Source organism: Suricata suricatta, chromosome 7 (genome assembly GCF_006229205.1).
Source record: "Suricata suricatta isolate VVHF042 chromosome 7, meerkat_22Aug2017_6uvM2_HiC, whole genome shotgun sequence".
In the NCBI taxonomy this organism is placed as follows: Eukaryota; Metazoa; Chordata; class Mammalia; order Carnivora; family Herpestidae; genus Suricata; species Suricata suricatta.
In genome coordinates this window covers 33,558,725-33,584,727 of record NC_043706.1, presented here as the reverse complement: position 1 = coordinate 33,584,727, position 26,003 = coordinate 33,558,725, and the positions used below count along the sequence as shown (strand labels likewise).

The window sequence follows — 26,003 nt, the reverse complement described above, 5'->3', positions numbered from 1 at the left end:
TAGTGATGAATGTTAGGACTAACATAAAACAGAATCCTGGGACAAATGACAGAACGCCAGTGGGGTTTAGCTACTTTAGCTAGAATGTCTGAGGAAGTACATTTGAGCTGAGCTGACTGAATGATGAGAAAGCAGCAACCATGTAAAGGTATAGGGAAAAAGAACTTCAGACAGGGGAAAAAATAATATTAACATTTATAGAGTCTTTATCACATACCAGAAACTGTTCTAGGCCCTTTACGTTAATTTTTAAAATTAAAATTAAAAAATTTTTAACCCTAACGCCCCTATGAAGTGAATGCTATTATCATTCCCCCAGTCAGAAATTGGGAAACTGAAGCGTGGAGAGATTAGGTAACTAGCCCTTTATCACAAAACTAGACAGTGGCAGGAGCAGGGAACCTGGATTCACAGTTCATGCTATGCTTTGCCATGCTGCCTCTCAGAAGAGCTAGTGCAGACAAAGGAAAGAAGAGACAGTGGTAGGGAAAATATGGCAGGCTGGAGGGCATCAAGATGGCCTGTGTAGGTGGGACACAGGGAGCGAGGGGAGAGTAGGAAGGAACGAGGTCAGAGGTCTGGGCAGAGGCTAGATCATGTAGGACAACTACACCAAGAAACCTGATGAGTATTTTAATTATTTTTAGAGACTGGGCTAATCCAATCATGCCTCATCCTCCTGTTTACCTCAGTCTCTAATGGGCATCCAAGACTTTGGGATCATCTACCATGACCAAACTCTTTCCCATGTGACTCTGTACTTGTTCCAGAAGTTCCCCTCCTTCAATCCCAAATCCTTACACTCTTCCACTCCCAATTTGTTATCAACTCCTACAAATCTTCAACCCCTTTTCTGAGCCATTCCTCCATCTCTTTAATTGAATCTAGGCTCTCCCTTGAAGGCACTACTTGTCTTAGAGCCCTGCCCTTAGAGGGCGTATCCCAGGTCCCTCAAGTCTAGCTGGTGGGGCAGATGTCCTCCTTGCCAACCACTGCTCCTTCCAGCCTCTAATCCTCCATTAGTTTTACAAAGGCCCCTGCTTACAAGTATCTCTACCTCTCTGCTGCTATAATCTACTGACCTGGAATTTTCCATTATTCACCGAAAAGTTAGTTCCTATCTCAGTCTCTTTCCACCCTCAACTTCTGTCATCATTCTTGGCAGCTTCAACATCCAGGTGGAAGGCACATCCAACATCCTGGTCTCTCAGTTTCCTGACCTCTCCAGGAAACTCCACCTCATCCAGCCACCTCCATGGTCACACCCTGGACCTCTATCTCTACCAAAAGCTGCCCTGCCTACACAATTTTGAATGTCAACACCCATTTTCCATCACAAACCTTCTATGCCTTTTAGTTTACTTCTAGTTTACTTGTACCCTGACTACAGTTTGTGGACCTCATCATCATTGCCTGATTCCACCCTTCAAGCCCCATCCCATCTTCATTTCCCTTCTTGCCTGGCTTAGATTATATGCTCCCTTGCGTCTTGGCCTCTCTCTCCCGTACTCACCTGGATAGAGCCTGACTTTGGGTGATCTCAACTATTTTATTTTCCTAATCTGAATCCAAGAATTGTGGTTGAAGAAAAAAAAGAATGTACAATCATACAGACTGGTTTCATTCTTAATTTCTGACCTAGACCTCAAATAAGGCTCTCAAAACTGCCACATTTTTTTTAAAGATTTTTTAAAAACTTTACTCATTTATTTTGAGAGAAAGAGAGAGCATGAGCAGGGGAGGGGCAGAGAAAGAGGGAGAGAGAGAATTCCAAGCAGGCTCTGCCCTGTCAGTGCAGAGCCCGACATGGGGGTTGAACTCACGAACTGTGAGATCATGACCTGAGCCGAAACCCAGAGTTGGACACTCAACCAACTGAGCCACATGCATCCTAAAACTGCCACTTTATTATAAGAAGTCCATTTTCTTACTCAAAGTCATCATTTGACAGTCACTCTCCTCAAACTTCCAATTTACTCTCTTCCCTCAAAAGTTGCCCTTGCCATCACTGGGAACAGAGAAACCATCAAAGAGAAGCGTACTGGGGAAGTCTACAAATGCACCTGCTGTTGGTCCTATCTTCTCTGCTTTGTCTCCTGCTGTAACTAAGAACACAAGCCCTTTCTTACAAAAACCCAAGGCCTCTTACTTGAGAACCATCTCCCTCATCCTCTCGAATCCTTCACTCCTTCATTCCTTTTCTCTTTGAGTTTCTCCCTATCTTTCGTTTTAGTTTACAAATCTTACATTTAATAACACTCAGCAAATCGTTTACAAATATTACTCAGCTGTCAAAAAGAGAGAAACTCTGCCATCTATGACAACATGGATGGACCCTGAAGGCACCATGTGAAGGGAATTCAGTCGGAGAGAGAAAGACAAATACTGTATGATTTCACTTTTTGTGGAATCTAAAACCCAAAAATTCTCAACTCACAGACACAGAATGGTGCTTGGCAGGAGTGGTGGGGGGTGTGAAATGGATGAAGGAGGGGGGGTCAAAGGTACAAACTTCCAGATATAAAAACAAGTTTGTTCTGGGGATGTCATGTACCGCACATGATTTACTTGGACATTGCTAAGAGAGTAGATCTTAAAAGTTCTTATAACAAGAGAAAGAAAACTGTAACTTGGTATGGTAAGAGATGGTAACCAGACTGGCTGTGGGGGTCATTTCACAATGTCCACAAGCACTGTATCCCTATGTCGTACACCTGAAACTAAAACAATGCTACATATCAATTGTTTTCCAATGAATAAACAAACAGAACCAGGAGGAAAACAAGAAACGAGTATCTGCTGAATTAATGGCCCTCAGGTATGGGTTCCTGGCATCACCTTTTCACAGGTGGAAGCCACAGCGTCTGTACCAGCTACAAGGGGGTTGGTTTTCTCTGTCTTTCAAACACCCACCTTTGTCACATCCCTCTTATGTCTGCTCCACCAGCTCACCCCCCTATGAAGACCTGAGGCTTTGTCAACTCAGTGTGAGTGGCCAGATTCTCAGTTGCTCCCTGGGAGTCCCTCCAGGACCTCTGCTTAGAGTCCTGCTACAGGAGGCGGTCCTGTCCCCTTGGGGTACTGACCTCAGAGCCACCAAGAGTTTGCCAAGCAGCACTCAGCTAAACCCAATACATTCGGGTCAGTAAACCCAAATCGCTTTAGCTAACGGTCACTCAATTCAATGGCATTTAAAATCCTGTAAATTCATGCTAGAGTCTCCCTCTACTACCAAATACCTTTATTTCTAGAGCCTGAAAGAAAAGACCAGTGGGGAGAATTGCTTTCTAAGGTGTGTGGCTGGGAGACCAGAGGTAACTTTAAAAAGCATGAAAACCACCATTTGAAGGCACAGACAAGGACTGTTCCCTGATTTTTATGCGACAAAACCGGTTACTTGTCCAGAAGTGAACTATTATGAGATGTGGATGACACGTTATCCTTTATCTTACAGATTCTGGAACTTAATTTGGGTACCGGCTGCGTGTCCCAAAACCGGTGCCTGTGTCTGACAGCCTCATCCATGTTCCTGGCGGGGCCCTGGCATGCGGACAACAGCTCCATGCTCTCTGGATACCCCGCAACTTCTGCATTGGGAGGGTGGGATTTTTTGAAGGCTGCTGGATTTTAATCTCCTGGGAATCAGAGGCTGAGTCTGACTTGGTGCCTCCGGAATTTGGTTTCTCCTTTTTCCGCTTCTACTTCTTCTTTTTCGCACCCAAGTCTCCTCCTCATTGTCCCCGTCTATCCCGCACGTGTCCTGGTCGTCCAGCTCCAGGCTCTGCTGGCTGGCCGCAGACTCGCTGTCCTCCGCCATCGCGGCGGCGCGGCCTGGGGAGGCGGCGCTCAAGACCGCGGGCGTGGGGGCCCGCGCAGCGGCGGCGGCAGCAGCTCCCCCTAGTGCCTCTCCCTATCTTTAAGGTTCATTCTCATCAACATAAATATGCTCTTTATTTCCCACCCTCAACAAACAAAAACTTTCCCTTAAAAGCTCCCTACCACACTTAAAGTTCTCCAAGGGTTCTCAAAGTATGGTTCCTAGACCAGTAGCATTTGTGTCACCTGGGAACTGATAAGAAATGCACATTCTCGGGTGCCACCCCAGACCTACTGAATTGGAAACTCTGAAGCGGGTCCAGTAATCTGTATTTTATTAAGCCCGCTATCTAATTCTAACCTGCAGTGAAGTTTAAGAACCACTAATCTATATGCCTGCTATTCCCTAGACCAGTAACAATGGCATTATCTGGGAGTCTTTAGAATTGCAGAATTGGGGCCCCTGGGTGGCTCAGTTGGTTAAGCATCCGACTTCAGCTCAGATCTCAGATCGTGATCTCGTTGGTGGTTTAAGCCCCACATCGGGCTTGGTGCTGATAGCTGAGCCTGGAGCCTGCTTCAGATTCTGTGTCCCCTTCTCTCTCTGACCCTCCCTTGCACATGCTCTCTCTGTCTCAAAAATAAATAAAACATTTAAAAAAGTGCAGAATCTCAGGCCTTAAAGTAGAATGCACACTTTGACAAGGTGATGCATATGTATCTTAAGGTGTGACTCATTTCCTTGGCTCCCAGTCTTTCCTCAATCCATTACACTGAAACTGTTCTTCTCCGGTCATTAATGACCTGTTACCAAATCCAATCACCACTTTTCTGGATTAGAAATTGACATGTTTAACATTTCCCCTTTCTCTCAACACTCTCCATTCTGGAGTCCCTATCAGCTCATTCTGCTGGTTTTCTGTGACTTGTATGGCAGCTCCTCTCTGTCCTCACTGCATGTGGTTCCTCTACTTGAACTGTTAGTTCCTCAGAGCATGGCACTGGGCCCTCTTCCCTCTCTAACATTCTCCTAGATGATCTCATCTATATCCAAGACTTAAATGCCATCTTATATTGAAAACTCCCAAATCTACTTCTCACTGAAATCCCTAATCAGAGCCTACCAACCTAACATCTCCATATGAAAAACACATAAGCACTTTGAAACTTAGCAAGTTCAAAACACCTAGAACTATTGCCCTCCTTGACTCTTATATCTCAATAAGTGGACTAATGTCAGATACCTGAGTATCACTTGTTTTCTCCCTTTCCTCCAGCCTGCTGGTCCCCATCCAAATCTATCAGCAGGCCTTGTAATTTCCATCTCCAAAATACATCTCTAATTCAACTTCTCTTCATTTCACTGCTAACACACTAGTCCAAATCATCTTCACCAGCCTGCCTTCTTATACTGGTCTCCCTACCTCCTGTCTTGTTACATTCTAATATACTCTCCACAAGCATCCAATTCAATCTTTAAAAAATATAAACTGGCAGGGCGCCTGGGTGGCTCAGTTGAGTGTCTGGCTTCAGCTCAGGTCATGATCTCAATAGCTCATGAGTTCAAGCTCCATGTCAGGCTCAGTGCTGACATCTCAGAGCCTGGGGCCTGCTTTGGATTCTGTGTCTCCCTCTTTCTCTCTGCCCTTTCCCAGTTCACACTCTGTCTCCCTCTCCTTCAAAAATAAACACTAAAATTTTTTTAAATAAATATATAAATTAGGTGTCACTACCCACTGCTTCAAATCCTTCAAGGAATTTCCTTGGCATATATAATAAAATGCAAGTTTCCTATCATAGCCAACGAGGCTCGGGTGATCTGACCACCACCAACCACTCCATGCCGCTCCTGCAGGACTCCTTCCCTTCCCCCAGCCACGATGTTTTGAACGTGCTGGTTCCTTTTAGTTCTTTAAACTCTTCAGACAGGCTGTTTCTGGTTCCAGAGCTGCTCTTCTCTCCCACCTCCACTCCACCCTACAGCCGAGACCTTATTCTTCAAGCATTGGTTTAAACAGCCATCCCCCTCAGAGATGTATCAACAGGTCCGTTATTCTCTGTCACAACACCCTCCTTCTTGTTTCCTTCCTTATCCTACAAAAAGGGAGGGAGTGTTCTCTTCTCTCCCACTCCTGTTCCTGCAAACCCATGAAATAATAACTTCTTCCCTCTTGGAAGTACCAAGTAAATTTTACTCTTCTCTAAACCCTTTGATGGCTCTACTGAGACAAAAAATGGCCACGGCTGTGTGACCCATCCTCTTCAACCATCCATCTCAGTTTGCCTGCCCACCTGGACACTGAACATGTTCTCTCCTCCACTGATAAGCCCTTTGGGACCTTCTGGAGCAAGAAATGTCATCAGGTTTCTAGCTGACCTGCCTATGACTGAATGTGCAAGTTCAACTCAGTGGGGAAAAAATAAGAAGACCACTTGAGCTGCCTGTCCAAGCCATTCTCCCTGCCAGCTTTACAGTAATAAAGTACATATTTTTATCTCTGTTTGACTCCTGTATCTATTCAGCAAAAGGTAGGCTAGGATTAATCAGTACCCAATTCCAGCAATCACAATTTATTACCGTATGTTTATTTACCACCCAGCAGGGTGTTTAAATAAGGACTGGAGCTTTGGTATTACACAATCTGGATTTTAATTCCAATTCTGTCACTTAGTAGCTATATAATCTTGAGAAAGTTAATTAAATTCTATCAGGCTTATATATAAAAGTACATATCTAATAATGAGAATGCTTGTTAAAATTAAATGTGATAACTTTCATAGTAGTTTTAGCAAAAGGACTGACTTATAGTAAAGCTTAAATATTAGACATTAAGGGGCGCCTGGGTGGCTCAGTCGGCTGAGCAACTGGCTTCGGCTCAGGTCATGATCTCACAGTTTGTGGGTTCGAGCCCCGCGTCGGGCTCTGTGCTGACAGCTAGCTCAGAGCCTGAAGCCTGCTTCCGATTCTGTGTCTCCCTCTCTCTCTGACCCTCCCCTGATTGTGCTCTCTCTGTCTCTCAAAAATAAAACAAAAAACATTAAAAAAATTTAAATATTAGACATTAATAACGTCTGCCTTTCCCATTCATCATAAGCACCTTGAAGGCAGTTAGTGTCTTCTGGTTTATCCACTTCTGCTTTGCACAGGACTTAGCATAATGCCTGGCATCGGTGCACTCTCAAAATATGCTTAACCAAAGTATGAAAGAGTATTTTGTAATGCAGTTATCTTAAACATGAAAGAAAAATCTTCAACTTTATAATTTGGCTCTCAGTTTTTATAAATTCAAAAGCATCCAGGGTTGCCCAGCTGGCTCAGTCGGTGGAGGGTGTGACTTGTGATCTCAGGGTTGTAATTTTGAGCCTGATGGAGGGTGTAGAATTACTTAAAAAGAAAACCTTAAAAAAATAGTAAATCAATAGCATCCAACAAGAAACTGATAGTAATGTTAGAAACATACAATCATTAAGTGCTTTATTATTGCAAGACATTGTTTTTAGATCTTTACATGAACGAACATCTTTATCACAACTGTATCAAAAGACATTATTATTGGGGCGCCTGGGTGGCTCCGTCAGTTGAGCGCCCAACTCTTGGTTTCAACTCAGATCATGATCCCAGGGTCATGGGATCAAGCCCAGTGTTGGGCTCCAGGTCTCCATGCTGAGCATGGAGCCTGCTTGGGATTCTCTCTCTCTCTCAAAAGAAAAAGACATTGGGGCGCCTGGGTGGCTCAGTCGGTTGAGCGGCTGGCTTCGGCTCAGGTCATGATCTCACGGTCATGGGTTCGAGCCCCGCGTCGGGCTCTGTGCTGACAGCTAGCTCAGAGCCTGGAGCTTGCTTCAGATTCTGTGTCTCCCTCTCTCTCTGACCCTCCCCTGCTCGTGCTGTCTCTCTCTGTCCCTCAAAAATAAATAAAAGACATAAAAAAATTTAAAAAAAAAGAAAAAGACATTATTACTTCCATTGTATAGATGAGAAAACTTAGGCATAAAGAGATTAAGTCATGTGCCCACAGTATGGACAGAAAATGGCAGAGCTGAGATTCAGATTTAAGTGGTATGTTTTCAAGCAAAAACTCTTAATGGATACCATTGAATGGCTCCTTAATGAATCTGTGAATGGAAGTCTTAATGAATAATCAAGTTCAACTTTGCAAACAGATCAGTCCATTTTAAATATATTTTAATTGAATGAATTCTGCTTTTCTAAAATGTTTTCTACTGTAATTAACCGCATTTCATATGGAAAAAGTTTTCCCTTAATTTCAAACTGAACTCAGGATAGCATTAATAAAAAGCATTTCATAAGAAAAAAACTTTCACACCTTACTTTATGTAGAGGAAATTTTTCAATCTCTGTAGTTCTACTACTCCTTGTGAATCTAGGACACTGAAGGAGTCAATGATGTGGTTTCTTAAAAATACGAAAATATCACTTCCTGAGTATTTACTGAAATATTTCCTTCATGAGAGCTTTATGGATACAAAACAAACACTAAACATAGTACCTGATATCACAGAACTTACCACCTGAGATTATGAAACATACACAAAAACAAAGAATGCCCAACAATATAGCACAACTATGTATAGCTGACAATGTTTTTAAAAAGTGGGTTCAAAAATATATAAATTGGGTATAAAAATCTACATATCCGGGTGCCCAGGTGGCTCAGTCAGAAGAGCACATGACTCTTGATCTCGAGGTTGTGAGTTCTGGCCTCATGTGAGGCGTAGAGATTACTTAAGTAAATAAAACTTTTTAAAAAATTTACTTATGGGTTGCCTGGATGTCTCAGTTGGTTAAGCGTCTGGCTCTTGATTTTAGCTCAGGTAATGATCTCAGGGCCAGGAGATCAAGCCCCATGTGGGGCTCCACACTGAATGTGAAGCCTTCTTGACATTCTCTCTCTCTCTTCTTCCCTTCCTCCTCCTCCTCCTCCTCCCCTCCCCTCTTTCTGCCCCTCTCCTGCTCACACTCTCTCAGGCACACTTGTGTGCTAAAAAATAAATAAAATAAAAAATAATAAAGATTACATATAAGAATATATGAATTGAGTTCAAAATATATAAATGGTTATTGCAGTCTGTTCACAAAAACAAAGCCAGAAATGACCTTAATGTCCAGTGGCAGAGAATTTAGATTATGATAGATTCTCCCATAATTGCAGCCATTAACAAGAATTTCCACATAGTACTACCATGTGCATGATATATTACTGATGGGGAAAAAGAACTACTTTCAGAAGTAAAGAATGAGCCTGCCTGTGGAAACGAAAAGTGTACTCATACATGTATATATACACGTGCAGACAAGAAACATCTAAAATATTCGGAAATTTAACATTTTTACTTACTTATATTTTTCTAGCCTCTGATTTTTTTAAAAAGTGAGCTTATATCTTTTTTTTCCCCATAATATTTTATTGTCAAATTGTTTTCCATTGAGCTTATATCTTTTGATAAGGTCATTAGTGAATTAGAAGCATAAGTCATCCATACTGTTCTGTTAACCTAAAATAAAATATAGGTACTCGCTAATTTTAATAAAGCCACTATTAACACTGTATTTCCTTCAAATGATACTTACATAGCTAAACTCACAGAACATAAATTTGTATCCTCTACTCCTAAGCCATAATTTACAGGCGCCTAAGCTCCTCAACAATTATTTACCGTAATTTCCTTAAATATCTGCACCACAATCTACTTAACTATTCTCTTTATTGATGGGCATTATAGCCATTTCATTCATTCACACACACAAATACTATAAAAACTACTACAGTGGACATCTTAATTCATACTGCTTCTTCAATAATTGCATGATTTCCCTAAACAAATAAATTTTACTTCAAAGGACATATACTCTCACTTTTTAAAACATAATGTGCTTACAAAAGAGAGAATTGTTCAGAGAAACCGTTTTTTGTTTATCATTTAAGCAGAATCACTAGAGCAAAGCTACTGAAACAAGGAAATTGTGACCATCCCCAACCCCACCGCTTTAAGCATTTAACTGCTCTGACCTAGCCTCCTGTTACTATCACTAATCAAAGCAATGTTTGGAGAGAGGAGAAATCATTCATTTCATCCAAAGCAGAAATTATTAATAATTTCTTAATCACCTGATAAAACCAATTAAATACTCAAAGGAGCAGAAATTCAAATTTACCGAATACCTGACTATGCCACACATTATTTGGGAAATGTTTAATTTAATCCTTATAATAACTTTCTGAGATAGTTATGTTTACTTTCCAAAATAAGAAACTGACGGTCAGAAATATTAACAACTCACCCAAGGTCTTGTAACTCATACGCAGTGGGATTCAAACCTAGACTGGTCTAATTTCAATGTTCACTCATTTTGCAGAATGTCAAACTGCCCAGGATTAAGGGCAACCCAAGGACCAGCTATTGGCTTTGCCTTTATTATAATGATTCACTTACTAGTATTACCAGTTGGGCCTCTTCATCACATTTTTTTAAATTATAGCTACAAATAAAATCTTGTTTTCATGAACAACATCATAAAATGGAATTATCTTTACAATGACAAGGTTCTCCAAACTAAAATTTGGGATACATTGGTTAATAAGTTTTTTGTCCAATTGTAAATTACATGAAGTCTCCCAAAGTTCTAAAATTAACTCACATTTTGTAAAATTGATAGGGTAAAGAAAAATTAAAGGAAAAAAACATATAACTCACTGAAAGCAGTTTTTATAAAATAGAATGTCACTACTCTGCTGTGAATCCAGTGGATAGGATATAATATTCATTAAATAAAACTGAATGTTTCATTACACATTCATACTTTTCCTCCTTCCTCCCTGAAAAAAAACTGGCTTACTACATTCTTAACATATCCTAATATAATTGTTTAACTTCTAAATTTACTTATCCTACTTTATTCCACAATGGATTTAAAGCAGCCTGGAACTGTACATATATAATTTGAAATGACAGTGAATACAGGAAAATAAATTCTGGATGGATGAGGTTAACACACAAACGTATATTCTGAGGGACGCCTGGACGGCTCAGGTCATGATCTTGCAATTTATGAGTTCAAGCCCCACATGGGGCTCTGTGCTGACAGCTCGGAGCCTGAAACCTGCTTCAGATTCTGTGTCTCCATCTCTCTTTCTTTTTTTTTTTTTATTTTTGATAGAGAGAGAGAGAGAGAGAGAGACAGAGCATGAGAGGGGGAGGGGCGAGAGAGAAGGAGACACAGAACTGGAAGCAGGCTCCAGGCTCTGAGCTAGCCGTCAGCACAGAGCCTGATGCGGGGCTCGAACCCACGAACATGAGATCTGACCTGAGCCGAAGTCGGGGGCTTAACCGACTGAGCCACCCAGGCGCCCCACCATCTCTCTCTTTGCCCCTCCTCTAATTGCTCACTCTTGTTCTCTCTCTCAAAAATAAACATTTAAAAAAATTCTTTTAATGTATAGTATAAGCTCCTTTCTAAATACCCATTAGAAGTGGACTCAATTTTGGCTCTGAGCCCACTAAAGCCATCACACAACAAGAGAACACAACCAGTTAAGACATGCGTCACAGGAACCATATAATAAAAACAAACTGGGTACTCAGGAGAACTGAAGAAAGGCATAATTATTCCTGTAATAAAACCAGAGAAAAGTTCCTCCTGTGTATGTTTATGAAGGAGACACTGGATAATGTGGTAAAAACGTCCTAATCAACGTTCTCACACAAATATAATAGTGGGTTTCTAATGGTTCTTTTCTTAGAGTGTCCATCAGTGGAGGCTTTCATAAAGCCAACATACGGTTCCTTATTAGCCAAGGTGGGTGGAGAGTACGTAAGAGCATGGCACTCTGCTCTCTGACAGACTCCATCAAAGGGGAACTCTTACGTGTGTTTAGGAAAAAAGAGAATGAGCTCCATGGTCCTCAGACAATCCTCCAAAGATGATTTTCATTAACTGAGCTTTTGATAGGTTTAGAGACACAGAGATTTTGTTTCTGCTCCGTGGCTGGCACCTAGCTTGCAGACTTTCTGTGCAGCAAAGTAGAGGCTGCTCAATACGTGCTACCTGTCAGGCGAGCTGCTAGGTAGGGGAAGAGAGACAACCCCGTAAGGAAGGCGAGGTGCCGCCCCCCCCCCCCCCCAGGACAAGTGCCCACACTCACAGAGCATGGGAGCACAAATGACAGCACCAGGTCTTTCCTCAAAAGACAACTCGGGTTTTCCCCAACAGAATGAAGAATGAGAGATCACCTGACAAGTCTGAGCAATTTGTGGGGATCCAAAGTGGTTTTAGTTTCTCTCAGTGGTCACAGACGACTTCACTAATCCCTGAATGATGTTAATGAGAAAAACAATGAACCCGCAATAATGGTTAAAAAGACAAACACTTTTTTATTTATTTTTGGAAAATAATGAAAAATTTAAATATATTAAAATTTGTAGTTACAATGAATTAACAAGTTCTCATTAGGGCATCAAATTAATTAAAATACCTGTGGGGAGAGGTGCCTGGGTGGCTCAATGGATTAAGCATCAATTCTAGATTTGGGCTCAGGTCATGATCTCATGGTTCATGGGATCCAGCCCCATATGCCTGGCTGTCTTGACATGGAGCCTCCTTGGAATTTTTTCTCTCTCTGCCCCTCCACTGCTCATGCATGCGTGCATGCACTCTCTCTCTCTCTCTAAGATAAATAAATAAACCTTAAAAGAATGTGTATCTAAGGGGAAAGAAATAATTTGCAAAAACATTTGGGGCTTTTTTCCAGTTGAATTCAGGTTAATTGATAACAGCCTTTAAAATGTGCCTTCTAAATAAGTAATTTATACTACTAACTTGGGAACTTTCTCTTTACCTAGAACACCAGGTACAAAATTCAATATATATCATACTGGAAATATTTTTTGGTACACACCCCCCTCTATTACAGAAATCTACTTTTCCTTTCTTCTAAATTCAGACAAATGTGAAGGTATCCTTGTAGTTTTTTATTTTTATGCTCTACCCCTCCGTTTTGGAAATAATGTCATGAAAATAAGGCAGATTTATGCAAAAGCCAGAACTCAAGTTTTGATTTAGGAACCTCAAAAAATATTCAGAGAAGCAAGGAACTTAAAACGAACTTTAAAAACTCATAACATTTGAAACCTTAGTTTTCTTTTAATATCTTCACAAACTCAGATACCTTAATGTTTACATGACACTTTTTTTTTTAAATCACAAAACGATTTATTTGCAACTATAATAGTACTTTTAAGTGGAATTTAGTTTCTTACAATAACATATTCATACTTTCGGGAAGAACAACAGATGTTATTAACACAATTGTTACAAATATGTACAATATGACCAGTTCCCTAGCTTTTCAGTTTTAAATATTCCTCTCAAACAGGCTCAAAACACAAATAACAAATAAAAAAAACCCTACTAACAGATTAGTAGCTTGAATGGAAAAAGCAATTTAATTGACCACATCACTTGCCTTACATAACTATTAAGAACATTTATGCAAATTCAGTATTTTCATAAAAATCTCATTCAGACAGGAAAATGTATTTGTGACAGGATTTATTAGGGACACTAGCTATGTGGCTGGAACTCAACACATTTGCTAGATACTTGCCATTCCTGATTGGTCCTATTCTTGCTGCAAAACTTCTAAGCAACTGGAGCAAAAATGTTTTTCACAATTGCTTTTATTAGCCTGATGAAAACTAAAATTCAAACAATGTAGAAATTCACTTAGATATGCAGTCTAAAAATGCATGGCTCAGATTGTTAAACATTGGACTCAGGATTTCAGCTCAGCTCATGATTTCACAGTGGTGAGACGGAGCCCTGCCCACCGCGCTGGGTGTAGAGCCTGTTTATCTCCTCCTCTCTCCCCCGTTGTCCCTCCCCTGCTCATTCCCCCTCCCCATCTAAAACACAACGAAACAAAAGCAAAACAAACAACAAAGAAAAGAAAATGATTTTTATAAGATATTTCTTCATTGAAGCTTTAAAAGTCACCGCAGAGGGATGTCTGGGTGGCTCAGCTAGGTAAGCCTCCAGCTCTCGAGTTTGGCTCAGGCCATGATCTCATGATTCCTGAGACTGAGCCCCACATTAGATTCTGTGCTGACAGCACAGAGCCTAGTTGGGATTCTCTCTCTCCCACTCTCTCTCTCTCTCAAAATAAATAAGCTTTATAAATAAATAAGTGCCACAGTGGTGTCCATTACCATATTTGTTTACTTTATTTTTTTATTTTAGAGCGAGAAAGTACAAGCAGAGGAGGGGCAGACGGAGAGGGAGAGAAAGAACTGCAAGCAGGCTCCATGCTCAGAGCAGAGCCCAATGTGGGGTTTGACCCCACAGCCCTGGGATCATGACCTGCGCTGAAATCGAGAGTACAATGCTCACCCAACTGAGCCACCCAGGTGTCCCTATTAACATTTCTTTTTATTGCAAACGAGAAATGATACATATGCATCAAGAACAATAGTTACCTCATATTGATTACAAAAATATTACATGTGGATTCTTTTAATACATGTGGAATTCTTTTCTCAAGCCTCATTAGAATGTTGTCACCATAGGTTTATCTTCTCTATTTTTGTGTTTGAAAACTTCAGTAACAAATGTTTTTGAAGTTATCATTAAATAATTTTAACTCCTTGCCAGCAAATATGAATAAACTAATGTTACTCTGTAACTATGTAGTATTACCATCCATCAACTTTGCTTTGCTACTACAATTAAAAGGCTTTTACAGTAATAGTGTTTATAGGCTTCATAATCAGAAAAGCACCCTTACAAGTACATGCTGTGAACATGACTATCTACAGATGCGTGTAACAGGCATTAATGTGCCTTCACAATTTTTGGTTTGCTTAGTCTGTGACTCTCCATCTTATATGACGTATCAGGAACACTTAATGTATTACCCCCAAGATTGGTGGCTTAAACAGGATTTATTATCTCATAGTTTCTGTGAGTCAGGAATTGGGGAGCAGGGTGCTGAGTGGCTCTGGCTCACAGTCTCTCATGAGGGTGCAGTCAGGATGTTGGCCTTGGCTAGTCATCTGAGGGCCGGACGGAGGCTGGAAGGTCCACCTCCAGGACGGCTGCCTCACATGGCTTTGGCAGGCCTCAGTGCTTCGCCATGTGGGCTTCTCCTCAGGGCCGCCTGGGTGTCTTCTCAACACAGCTGCTGGCTGCCCCTGAAGTACTGGTTCTCAGCAGAAGGCAGTTCTCCCCCAGGGCATATCTGACAATGTCTGCTATCTGTCTGTTACATCTGGGGTGTGTGTTGAGGGGGCCGGGAGGGGCACCTCGTGGGCACAGGGATGCTGCTAAACATCCTCCACAGCAAAGAATTATCTGGCCCAAAATGTCCATAGTGCTGAGACTGAAAACCTGCTCTAGATAAACTGATTTCTGAGAAGCGGTCAGAGAAAAGAGCACGACGAAGGCCACATATCTTTTATGACCTACTCTCAGAAATCACACCCCATCATTACTACACATTCCATATAATAGAACAGTAAGTCCAACCTTCACCGAGGGTGAAGATTATTAGCTCCGATTCTGTAAAGGATAAATATCAAAGAATTTATGGTCATATTTTTAAAGCATTAAACACAGCAACTTGATTTTTTTAAACAAAACATTGGAATTTTCAAGATATCTCAGTTACTTCTGGGAATACTGTACTCTAAATGAATCTTTTTTACTGCCCTAGAAAAACCACTGGAATTCCATTTAACAAAACTACTTTTGCATCCTAGTGAATGGTCTCTGCAGTATTTTGATGAACTAATCTCAAAATTTTCTATGAAGCCTAAATATATGCAGGGTGATACAGAGAAAGGTAAGCCAGTAGTCAAAAGATGTGAGTTCTGGTTTGGGTTCCAGCACTTCACAGCAGGTGATCTCAGACCAAGTTTCTATAAGCCTATTCCCAAATCAATAAAAGGGGGGCATCACCAGCTCTCCTTATCTCACAATGGTGTTTTGAGGTTCAAATAAGATTATGTGACTATTTTACGAACTATAAACGGCAGGTAGTATTAAATGTTCAAAGTTGAAATAACATGTTATTATAAAATAGTTTCACAATCAGTTTCCAGCATGGGGTTTAACACATAGTAGATTCTCAATATATATTTTTAGATCTCTTATTCTCAAATTTGAGGTTGAGTAAACCCCTGAGATAACAGTAAAATAGAGAAATTAAAATATAATTGAGGGACCAAATCCTTGATCATTTGTTGTCATGATATGGATAACTAAAATATAGTTTCCACGAGTTAAAATGTACATTATTCAGCAATTATTAGGCTCTAAGACTACAATCAGCAACATAATGTAGCCAATATTTTAGACACTGAACTAAAAAAACAAAAACAAAAAAAATCCCTTTATTATTTGTTTCCAAATCCAAACTATGAGGGAGAGCAGAAACTCTAGGTGATCTGTGTATCCTCCCTCCAGTACCTGGAACATAATTCAAGGTCAGTAAATATATACCATAACAGGTCATTCTCGACCTCAAGAACCTGAGAAATCTACCTGGGGAGTCAGAATAAATACTCACATAAATCCCTGAAGACTTTTAAAAGCAATACATTTGCTTCCACCAATCCATTCTATACACTCCAGTCCGATCAATTTTCAAACACTTTTCCTCAATACGTTATAACTCAAGAAACTTTAACAGCTTCCATGGCCTAGAAAACGGCAATGGCCTTCGCCCTACTGCAGACCTGGTTCTTCATTAGTGGGGGCAGGACCCAAGCGCCTGCACGCAGAAGCTCCACCAACGACTCTGCAGTACAGCCAGAACGAGGGCCACAGCTAGGTTCACCCTACCTGAGATATTCTTGCTGTCAGGTCAGTCCAACTCATAACTAAGTCTCTTAGTTATATTTTCTCCTGTTACCTAAAAACATTCCCTTTCCTCCTTTCCAAATATTGTCCACCCTTCAAAATAATCTTCAAATGCTTTTTCTTCCATGAAACCACTCAAACACGAAAGCCCACAATGTCCCCACATGTCTATGCACATCAATACCTCTTTACATATACAGTTCACTTATATTTTATGTCTACTTCGTTTAACACCGATGGGCATTTAACACTAATGATTGAACAACAGATTTTCTTCACTATGGTAAATCTAAAGCATAAACAAATACATATACACACACATTTCAAACTTTCAAAATCACGCTGTCTTAATGTTAGTTACAGAAATCTTCAGGTGATTGGCTCATTCTAGGATTCCAATTTTCATGACCCCTGACTTTCATCAGTGCCAATGAAAGAAGCTTCCTTCAAACATCTCCATATCTCTAAGGATGAACCATAAGTTTACAACATCAATCTGTTAATAGGGTAGTTAGTGCTACATTTGAGTTCATCCTCAAGCAATGTATAGAAAAATTATCAAAGGAAAGCAAAAAAAAAAAAAAATTACATTTCAACAGACTTGAAATCCAAAGGATTAGATATTCCTGAGGTCAAGTCTGGAAGTACAAATATGGACACACAAGTGTATGAGCAAGGTCACTGTTAAACTGTATCAGATGATGAATTCAAAAAGAATATGCAGAGAAAGTAGTTTTTCTATCTTTTTGGAGGTGGAGGGTTCAAGTTATCCATCTAGTTTTTCCTCACAGCCAATCAATCCAAATATATAGGCTTATGTAAGTAGGTCTCAACCAAGGGTGATTTTGTCCTCAGAGGACATGTGGCAATGTCTAGAGACATTTTTGATTGTCACAACAATCAAACATCTTACAAGTAGGGTCTAGGGAAGTTGCTAAACATCCTACAATGCCTAAGACAGCCCTCCCAACAAAAAAATTATCCCACTCAAAATGTCAATAGGTTGAGTAATCCTAGGTTATATTATATTTGGAAATGTAAACAGAGCTTGATAGATGTTTATAAAACTGTTTTCTTAATTTGCTATTTTCCCCCCTTTTGCTCCCCTTAGCATCAGTATCATTTAATTTACTGAGATTGCTAATTTCAAAGCAGATCATTCAAAGCATAAAGAAGGCACTTAGGACACTAAACTAGGTATAGAAAATGAAGCAAGACAAACTTACAAGGTCAAATGAGAAAATTATTAGAAGTTTGTCAATATAAGATGCCACAGCAATATTTCACTTGGATTTAATACTAAAATCATTAGGAAGCCTTATTTTATTATACCAAATGAGGAAGATAACAAAGATTTTCCCAGCATTTGGTAGCCTCGAGAAGAAAACATAAATAGAAACTATTATGCAAAAGTCTAAGTTCAAGAAGGCTCAAGTTGGCTAAAGCCCTATATGTTGACAGACAAGGGGGAGAAAGAAAGAAAGAGCTCTTGGGGATATTAAGAATAAAGCATTTATTTTTGCGGATGAAGTTCTATTTACTACACGGATGAGGAAATACGACAAACAAAAATTCAATATTACACTTGCAAAACCCAGACACTTCAGGCTACATGTCACAGGACAGACTAAGGGCACCATCCCAAGTGGAAGTACAGGGCTGGGTAAAGGATCTAAAGGACCTCTACCCTCAAAGTCCCCCCCCTGCTTCCCCTAAAACATAGCCTCTCTGAGCCCTGCGCAGATCAAAAGAAGAAGTTCTGACCTATTGTGGCCACGTGCTGATGTCATCACTTTCTAGATCTGAATCATCAGATGCAAAGGCTTCTCTGACACAGATTTCCAATACATATCCTTACATAAAGTTGCCCTTGATATAAAGTGACCTGTATGTCACTAGACTTAAAGAGAGACACAAAAGAATATAAAAGAAAATTTCAAGGGAAGCATTAGAAACATAAAGGTAGATTTGAGATGGCAACTTAAGTGAAAGATTCAGGAAAGAGCAGCTACAGAGGACATCCAAAGCAATCTCTGAGGAACCAACACAAACATGTCCCTTTTAGACTGGTATTTTCAAAGGGAGGCACCCTTCCTTCTTTCTTAGGTTTTTTTTTTTTTATCTTTATAAACATAACACCTAATACAGTGCTTAACCCTGCCAATACTGAATTAATGAATTTGAGAAAACAAAGGGGACAGTGGGTATGCTTTTTTGCCTTTTTTTTTCTGGCATGGTTGTGTGTTGTGTGATGCCTACACTCTGGACCATAAGCTTGCAAAAGCAACCAATGCATACTTGTGGGAAGACTGACAGTAAAAAACACATACTCACATACCTTCCATCATGTCACAGGCACAGTGACAATACCATCAAGGCCTAGAAGTTTTGAGGAAAACAAGGAAATCTGCAACAACACCATTCAAAATAACAGGAGCCAACGTGTTCAGGGTCTAAAGTTACTCAGACAGCAGCTAGACAAAATAAACATTTGTTCTATTACCTTTTTGTTATGTTGCCATGGGAATCTGTGTTTAGGAACACTTATTCTCCACAACTTGATGACAGAGCAGTAAAAGGGGGATAGCTCCCATGAAAGAGGAGAGAAGCCTGTGTCTATAAAGGCAAGGAAGACAATAAATCCTATGGGTTTTTATAGGGTCATACACATGCAGAATCTTTCAATCTCTTCAAATTAATAGATCTATTTCAATTTAGTCAGGGTAACAGAGAAGGCTTTGAGTCCTCACTGCTAGAACATTAGTAACAGGTAACAATAATCAAGGGAAGGGAGAAGGATATAAAGCAGATGCAGGGCCAAATAAAACAAAAAATAAATGAGATCTGAAATGTTGGAGGAAGGCAAAAATGTCTTTTGAAATATGACCTAATAGTACGAAAAAACCTAGAAGCCCAAAGAAGTTAGAAAACATTCAACCTGCCAGCAGGCTAATCTTTTGTCAGCAGAAGTCTAGAGCTAATCTCTTTGCTCCCTTCCTTTTGGCAACAAAAACCTGAAAAAGTGAAATAAGCCCTTGTTATTTAAAGAGCTGGACTAGAATACCCTAATTTCTAGGGACCAACAAAAGTACTGGCTCCGGTACTCAGAGCCTTCTGGAATGACAGTTGTGTGCACGTGTTGGGGCTATGCACCAATTCATTGGACTCCCCCATTCTACCCTTAAGTATTATTAGCACTTCTAATGGAGGCTAATAGTTCTTCTAACAGTTCTTATAAAGCCCAGTAAGGTCCTTCATGATCCCTGTGCCTCTGCAGCCCCTCCACTCTCTTCTACTACTATCTGGCTCCTGGTTCATTCAGTGCTAGCCAGGCTGCTCTCCTAGCTATTCCAGAGAATGAGGCCTTTGCCTCAGGGCCTTCGCAATTCCTGATCCCTCAGCCTGGAATGTTCCATACCCAAGTCCAACCAGTCTTCTAGATAACCTCCTGCAGGTCTTTGCTCAACTGTCACTTCACCATCAAGGCCTATCCTGACTATCCTTCTTAAAAGTGCAACACAGCCATCCCAGTAATTCCTCTCCCTACCTGGGTTCCTTTACTCTCAGCACCAACCATCTGATATACTAAGAATGTTTTATTTATTTAGTATCTAATCTACTTTCATCCCCCTTAGAATATAGTTTCTTATGGGCAGAAATTTTTATCTGATTGCTTATACTCCAACACCTGAAGAATGACCCATACATTGTAGACACTCAGAGTATCAGTACAATGCACAGTCCTATCCTCAAGGAACCCATCTTTCTTTCCTTTTACTTTCCCAATCCTTACAATACTCCAAAGTTCAGATAATGGCACTAAAATATACCCATTTATCCAAAGCCAAAACTTAGGGGTCATCCTAGACTCCTCTCTTCTGTACTCTTTCTCCCCCACCATCAGCCTAGGAGCCAACAACTCAGAATCCAGGACCTATTTGTCAAAAGTGCAGAATTTACAGACCACCATTTTCCTCATTCCTAGAATACATTCTTAACAGGTTGAAATGCTGGAAAACTGGCTAATTTTATAGATCTTTAACATACCTGCACTTTACGGAAATCCCTGAAAGCTTTATTTACAAAAAATTTTTTCAAGTTTAAATCGTTTTTGTTTTGTTTTGGTTTTGTTTTTCTTGTCCTGAAAAAAACATGTGCGTAACTTCTAACTACATGACAACCATGAGATTAAATCCCTGTGTTCTAGGTCAGGGAAATTCACTTTACAATGAGCTGTTTATTGAATATTACAGTAATGATACCTCTTGGATAGGAACAAATCAATATAAAATTTCACAGTAAAGGGCAAAAATCTAATGTATTTTCAAAAGCCTGGATAAGCAACTATTTCTATGATATCCTATTCTTACATTGCACAAATACGTATAGAAAGTCCCAACTTTACAAAATGCATATTGAAAAATTCCAAACCAAACAGAATTCATAAATTCAGGAAATAATTATTTGTACTATCTAATAATTACTAGGGAAAAAAATTTAATCTGGGCAATGAGTTCATTTTTGGTCTATCAACTCTGAGGAAAAGGTGTGACTTTAATAAGTTAGGTCACTATCCCTCAGATTTGCTAGGCAAAGACGGTGGTGGGATTGGAGCTGCACAGCCACAGCTCTATTGCAAGTGACTCAGCAACCCTTCTTCACAAAAGGAGGGATAAGGACAAACAGCACAGGAGAAGGTGTCATCACAAAACCTCAACTTCTTATATGTAGAAGCACGAAGACTTCTGACGTGTTGAAACCCCAGAACCAAGTCTGAAGCACCGCTAGCAAGCAAGCTGTTCCTCCACCTGTATAACTAGGTTCAAAACACCAGCCTTCAGCGAGCCAGTGAAGACTAACGATCATGCTCTGAATGAAGATCATGCTCTGAATGAAAATACTTCATAGTGTAAAAGCCCATACAAATGTCAATTTATACTAAAGTGAGAGTGATCTAGCCCAGTGATTTTTTTTCCACCTTTGGATCCTCAGTGCCTCAGGGGCTCAGGGCCATCTGCACTGTTGCCCATGAAAGGCAAAGTCAACACACAGATCACCTCTAAGGCTGAGTTAGAGGGAAATAAAAAACAGAGTACTCTTCAGTATCAAGAAGTTAAACTGGTGGAACTGAAAAGCCAGCGATTCAGAATACCCTTATTTAAAAATGGGAGCCAACGGAAAAGCATCAGTTAAAAAAAAAGGGGTGGGGATTCAATAAACAAAATACGACTTTATAACAAACTTGGCTTAATTCTTTCTTAAAAGTCTTTATATATCAATAACATAAATATTTACATTATCTTTAAATATTTATTGGTTGGTACTGGTAACAAGCCAATCACCTTGCTTCTGGTTACAAAGAAAAGCAAATGGGAAGAAAGATCAGCATGGACCTATTATCACTGCTAGAAAAATAAAGGGCGTGCCTCTCTTACTGATCAGGAGTCAAGAAAGTCATCTTTGCATAGTCAACAATGATGTATATTCAGTTATTTGTGCCCTGGCTCATCCTAAAAGAAAAAAGAAGATTAAAAATGGTGAATAGATAATAACACTAAAACTTAGCTTTGCTTCTTTTTATTATACTTATGTATATACAATCTTGTTCCACAAAGCATTTAGGAAGTTGGATTTGATATCTTAGTAAACTTTGCCATCCTCTTACTAAAAATCTTGTATGTGCTTTATATACTGATGATAAATATAAACCACACAGCAAAATGCCTAGAACATAGTAAGCAATCCATAAGATGTAGTTATTATTCACATTAGGCTATAAGCTCTCCGAGAGAATGGATTACTTCATTCTGTCTTGTTCAGTGCTCTATCTCAAGAAACCTAGCCCATTACCTACTCTGTAGTTGGTATTCAACATTGTTGAATAAACAACTGAATATGACTTAAGAGTAATTCTCAACTCTTGCCTATTTTATGGCTACCAGTTCCCCACCTCCTCTAATCAACAGCAAAGGTCTGGAAAAACCATACCCAGAGGAAAGGCATTTAAGTTCCTGTTTATATTTCCTTAAACTCACCACAAGAGTCCCCCCTTCTGTCTCAAACCAGAAAATCAATGCTTCGCAACAATGTATTCTTAAACAATTTTGCTTCATTTCCCCTCACAGACAATGCACAAAGTTCCTTAAAACTGTAAGACTTGGTTTAGTTCCCTCTACCCCTTAAAAAGAAAAGGCATATTTATAAAACCTTATCAACTCTCAATTTCTAGTCTGATTCCTTGATCTTTGATTCATAATTGGTTATCATACAGGCTGCTACTTGCTTTGTTACTATATACTTAGTACAAATTAAAATAATGAAAATAGGCTTAATATAAAAAAACTTTTAACTTCTACATCAAAGCGTATCACACTTCTGAGCAATCAAATTAGGAAATTGACACATGTTTTTAGTGAGGCTGCATTCCTTAAAACACTTTCAGAGATTCTTTTCTGGAAGAGACTTCAGATCCAGTTCTACAAGTCACACAAGAAATTCTATCATTACTTTATAGTTACAACTCCTATTTGACCTCAAACATTACCATCAACCTGTATGCCTAATCTTTTTCACTAGTAGTGAGTACAAACTCTCTTAAGTTATTTGGATTCGGTTTCATTTTGTTATTCCCTAAAATCAAATCTGCTCTCAAAGGATGAATGTAGTGAAAAATAACACAGGCTCCAGAAAGAATACTAAAAGAAATTTTTAAAAATGTTTTCAGCAACACCTGAAAAACTGCTAATTGAAGGAACAACTTCAAGTACCTCTGAATGAGATAACACTTACTTGTATCTAAATGTTGGTATTTTCAATCCAAAATCAGTTACATTTGTTTACAGTCAATTGTCACATAGTATCAGATGTATTTTCCTCTACCAACATACCATAGGTTACACTTGGTAGAAATACTCCTAAAAAAAAAATGAACAAACCCTGCCTCCCTGTAAAAACACAAAATTTAACAGTGCTGGTCTCCGAGGAAAGGAGTAGCATGGTTGGGGAACAAGAAAGGAAATGAGACTTCTCACTAAATATCCTTTTATATTTTTGAATTTTGTTCAATGCGAATGTATTATCTATTTTTAAAAATCTGCTTAACGAAGTATTTCAAAGTGTCAGATACTGCAGGCTTCTGTAAGCCAGAAAGTATAGCACTAAAAGAAATGTAAAGGTCATTTTAATGACAGTTCACTGTAAATCTGGATCTTCAGTTCCAGTGCAAAGCTATCCATACCAACAGCAGGAAAACTGCAAGCACTTCAAGTTCACTCAACTCCCCGAGTGGAGCTATTCTGCTTTACCATTCCATTAAAGTTTAAATATCACTGGAAATAAAAACTTGGTGCTACAAATATCAATATGTCAATGCAAGAATGAACTACAGAGGTAAGATAATAAGCTATTAAAGGAGCAACAATCCGAATACATCTTTGAAAATTAGCAAATCAATGACATGTACATGTAGCAAAATGTTGCAAATTCCCTTCAAATGTAAACTGTCATACTATAAAAATGAGGAAAGATGTCAAGCACTGTGCCATCAGCAACTTAACTCAAGCAGCTTGAGCTAGAAAATGCAATATGATCTGTTGCTTGACACAATTGCACAATCTCAATTACCCAGAAGATTCTACCAAACAGGAAATTCATAGTGTGACTTTAAGAAACACAGGAATTATAAAGATTAACACGTCCAAAAGCCTGTAGTGTGTTCCAAAACAAAAATAATAATAATTTTATAAAGGCCTTTTCAAATGATGCATGCGCATGAATACACGAATTAGTTTCAGATCAGCAGCTCTCAAGTTACAGTAAATCTAAAAGTGTAGAAAACCTAAGTTAGTGAAGCATTTCAGATCCTGAAGTTTTATGATATCAATTTCAAACACACCATGTGAATTACAGCGGAGAAGCGTCTCTTCCTTCCTTTGCAATACATTCCATATCCTTTCGAAAGCCACGGTGTACCTCGGGCTACAAATGTAGAGGGTTCCCTGCAAACTGTCTAAGGGACTTAAACACAGTATTCGCAAGATGTCTTGCAAAAAAAAAAAAAAAATTGACAATACCTCCCAGCTTTGTTAATAACTTTTTGATCTCGAGCGCGTCCAACGGATCTGAATCTCACTTGCTCCCAATGAGAAAACTGTTTTGGTCAAACAATACAGAAATGAGCAGGGGTATGTGACTAATCAGTGAGGCCGCCTGTTTCCCAAGCTGCAGCGTTCTCGCAGGCACTACCACCCACCCCCACTCAGCGAAAAGGAAATACGCTTTCAGCCGAATCGGAAACACACCGCTCAAGCTGGCACTGTGCTCGCCGAGATAACGTCGGTGTTTCAGGCTCTATGGGTCGCTGCGAATTCAAGTGCGAACTCAAAAGAGAATGCTTCTCGGAATGAGGTTTCGAAAGAGCTTTGCAAAAAAAAAAAAAAAAAAAGCCTGGAGAGAACGCCCTTAGTCGCCAGTTTGGTTCCGACGACCGCGGTCTCCCGGCCGAGCTTTGCCCTTCGGCTTCTCCCCACAGCTCCCTGGGCTTGTCGTCTGCCTGGAGGGCAGGCTCGGTGCCCAAAGCGGGCGCACCTCCAGGGAGGGTCTTTCTGCTCGAGGCCGGCAGGGAGACCCCCCTCCCCTTCACGCCTCCAGGCCGGCCCCCGGAGCAGCAACCTCCGCCCCCCCCCCCCAAGACAGGCGAAGGGTGCGAGCCAGGGCCGAGCTCCGGCACCACCGCCCACCGAGGACCTGCATCCTGCACACAACTGATCGCCTACCTGGGGGTGCAGAGTAAGGGCTGCAAGGGGGCACAGGGAGGGCAGGGCTAGGGTCGAAGGGGCAGCGATGCCCTACCCCAAGGAAAATTCCTGCCGCTTGGTGCATCGCAGAGCTGTGGGGGCAGGCCTGGCTCTGGGGCATTAAGGGCCACCCAGCCCCACCGCAGCTCCAGGCCCGGTGACACTCACCACACGGAGCCATAGGCACCGGAGCCCACCGGGGATAGGTTCTGGTAACGCTCGGGCACCTCCCAGATTGTCTTGTTCAGCTCCTGCCGGTAGAACGTGGGCCTCTCCTGAGACATCTTCCAGCGGCCGCCGCGGGGCTAGGAGGTGGCCCTGAGGGGCCCCGCCTGCGCCCGCACCGGCTCCCCCGGCCCTCGTCGCCCGCCTGGCCGGGCGGGACCCGGCGCTGGCAGGCGGCGCAGGTGCGGCAGACGCGACCCCGCGGAGTCCCGCGCGCGCGCGCGGCCCCTGTCACCGCAGCTGCTGGACGCGCTTCAGCGAGCGGGGCGATCCCGGCTGAGGGCAAGGGC

General features: G+C 40.7%; 1 protein-coding gene and 1 long non-coding RNA gene across 4 annotated transcripts in view; both read right to left on the bottom strand.

The window, feature by feature from the left end:
- MAPK14 (mitogen-activated protein kinase 14) overlaps nt 1-25,963 on the bottom strand; it is a 73,818-nt gene extending 47,855 nt beyond the window's left edge. Inside the window, exon 1 of one of the 3 annotated variants that reach the window (XM_029944818.1) lies at nt 25,657-25,963. In XM_029944818.1, the coding sequence (XP_029800678.1) occupies nt 25,657-25,772 (116 nt within the window). In that variant the 5' untranslated portion in view covers nt 25,773-25,963. The remainder of the gene's footprint in view (nt 1-25,656) is intronic. The other 2 variants (XM_029944817.1, XM_029944816.1) reach the window with 2 other exon arrangements.
- LOC115296332 lies at nt 21,941-24,759 on the bottom strand. Its single transcript, XR_003910854.1, has 2 exons — nt 24,588-24,759; nt 21,941-22,203 (listed from the first exon to the last, which is right to left on the bottom strand). It is a non-coding gene; the product is annotated as an uncharacterized LOC115296332 (long non-coding RNA).
- Nucleotides 25,964-26,003: the final 40 nt, after the last annotated feature.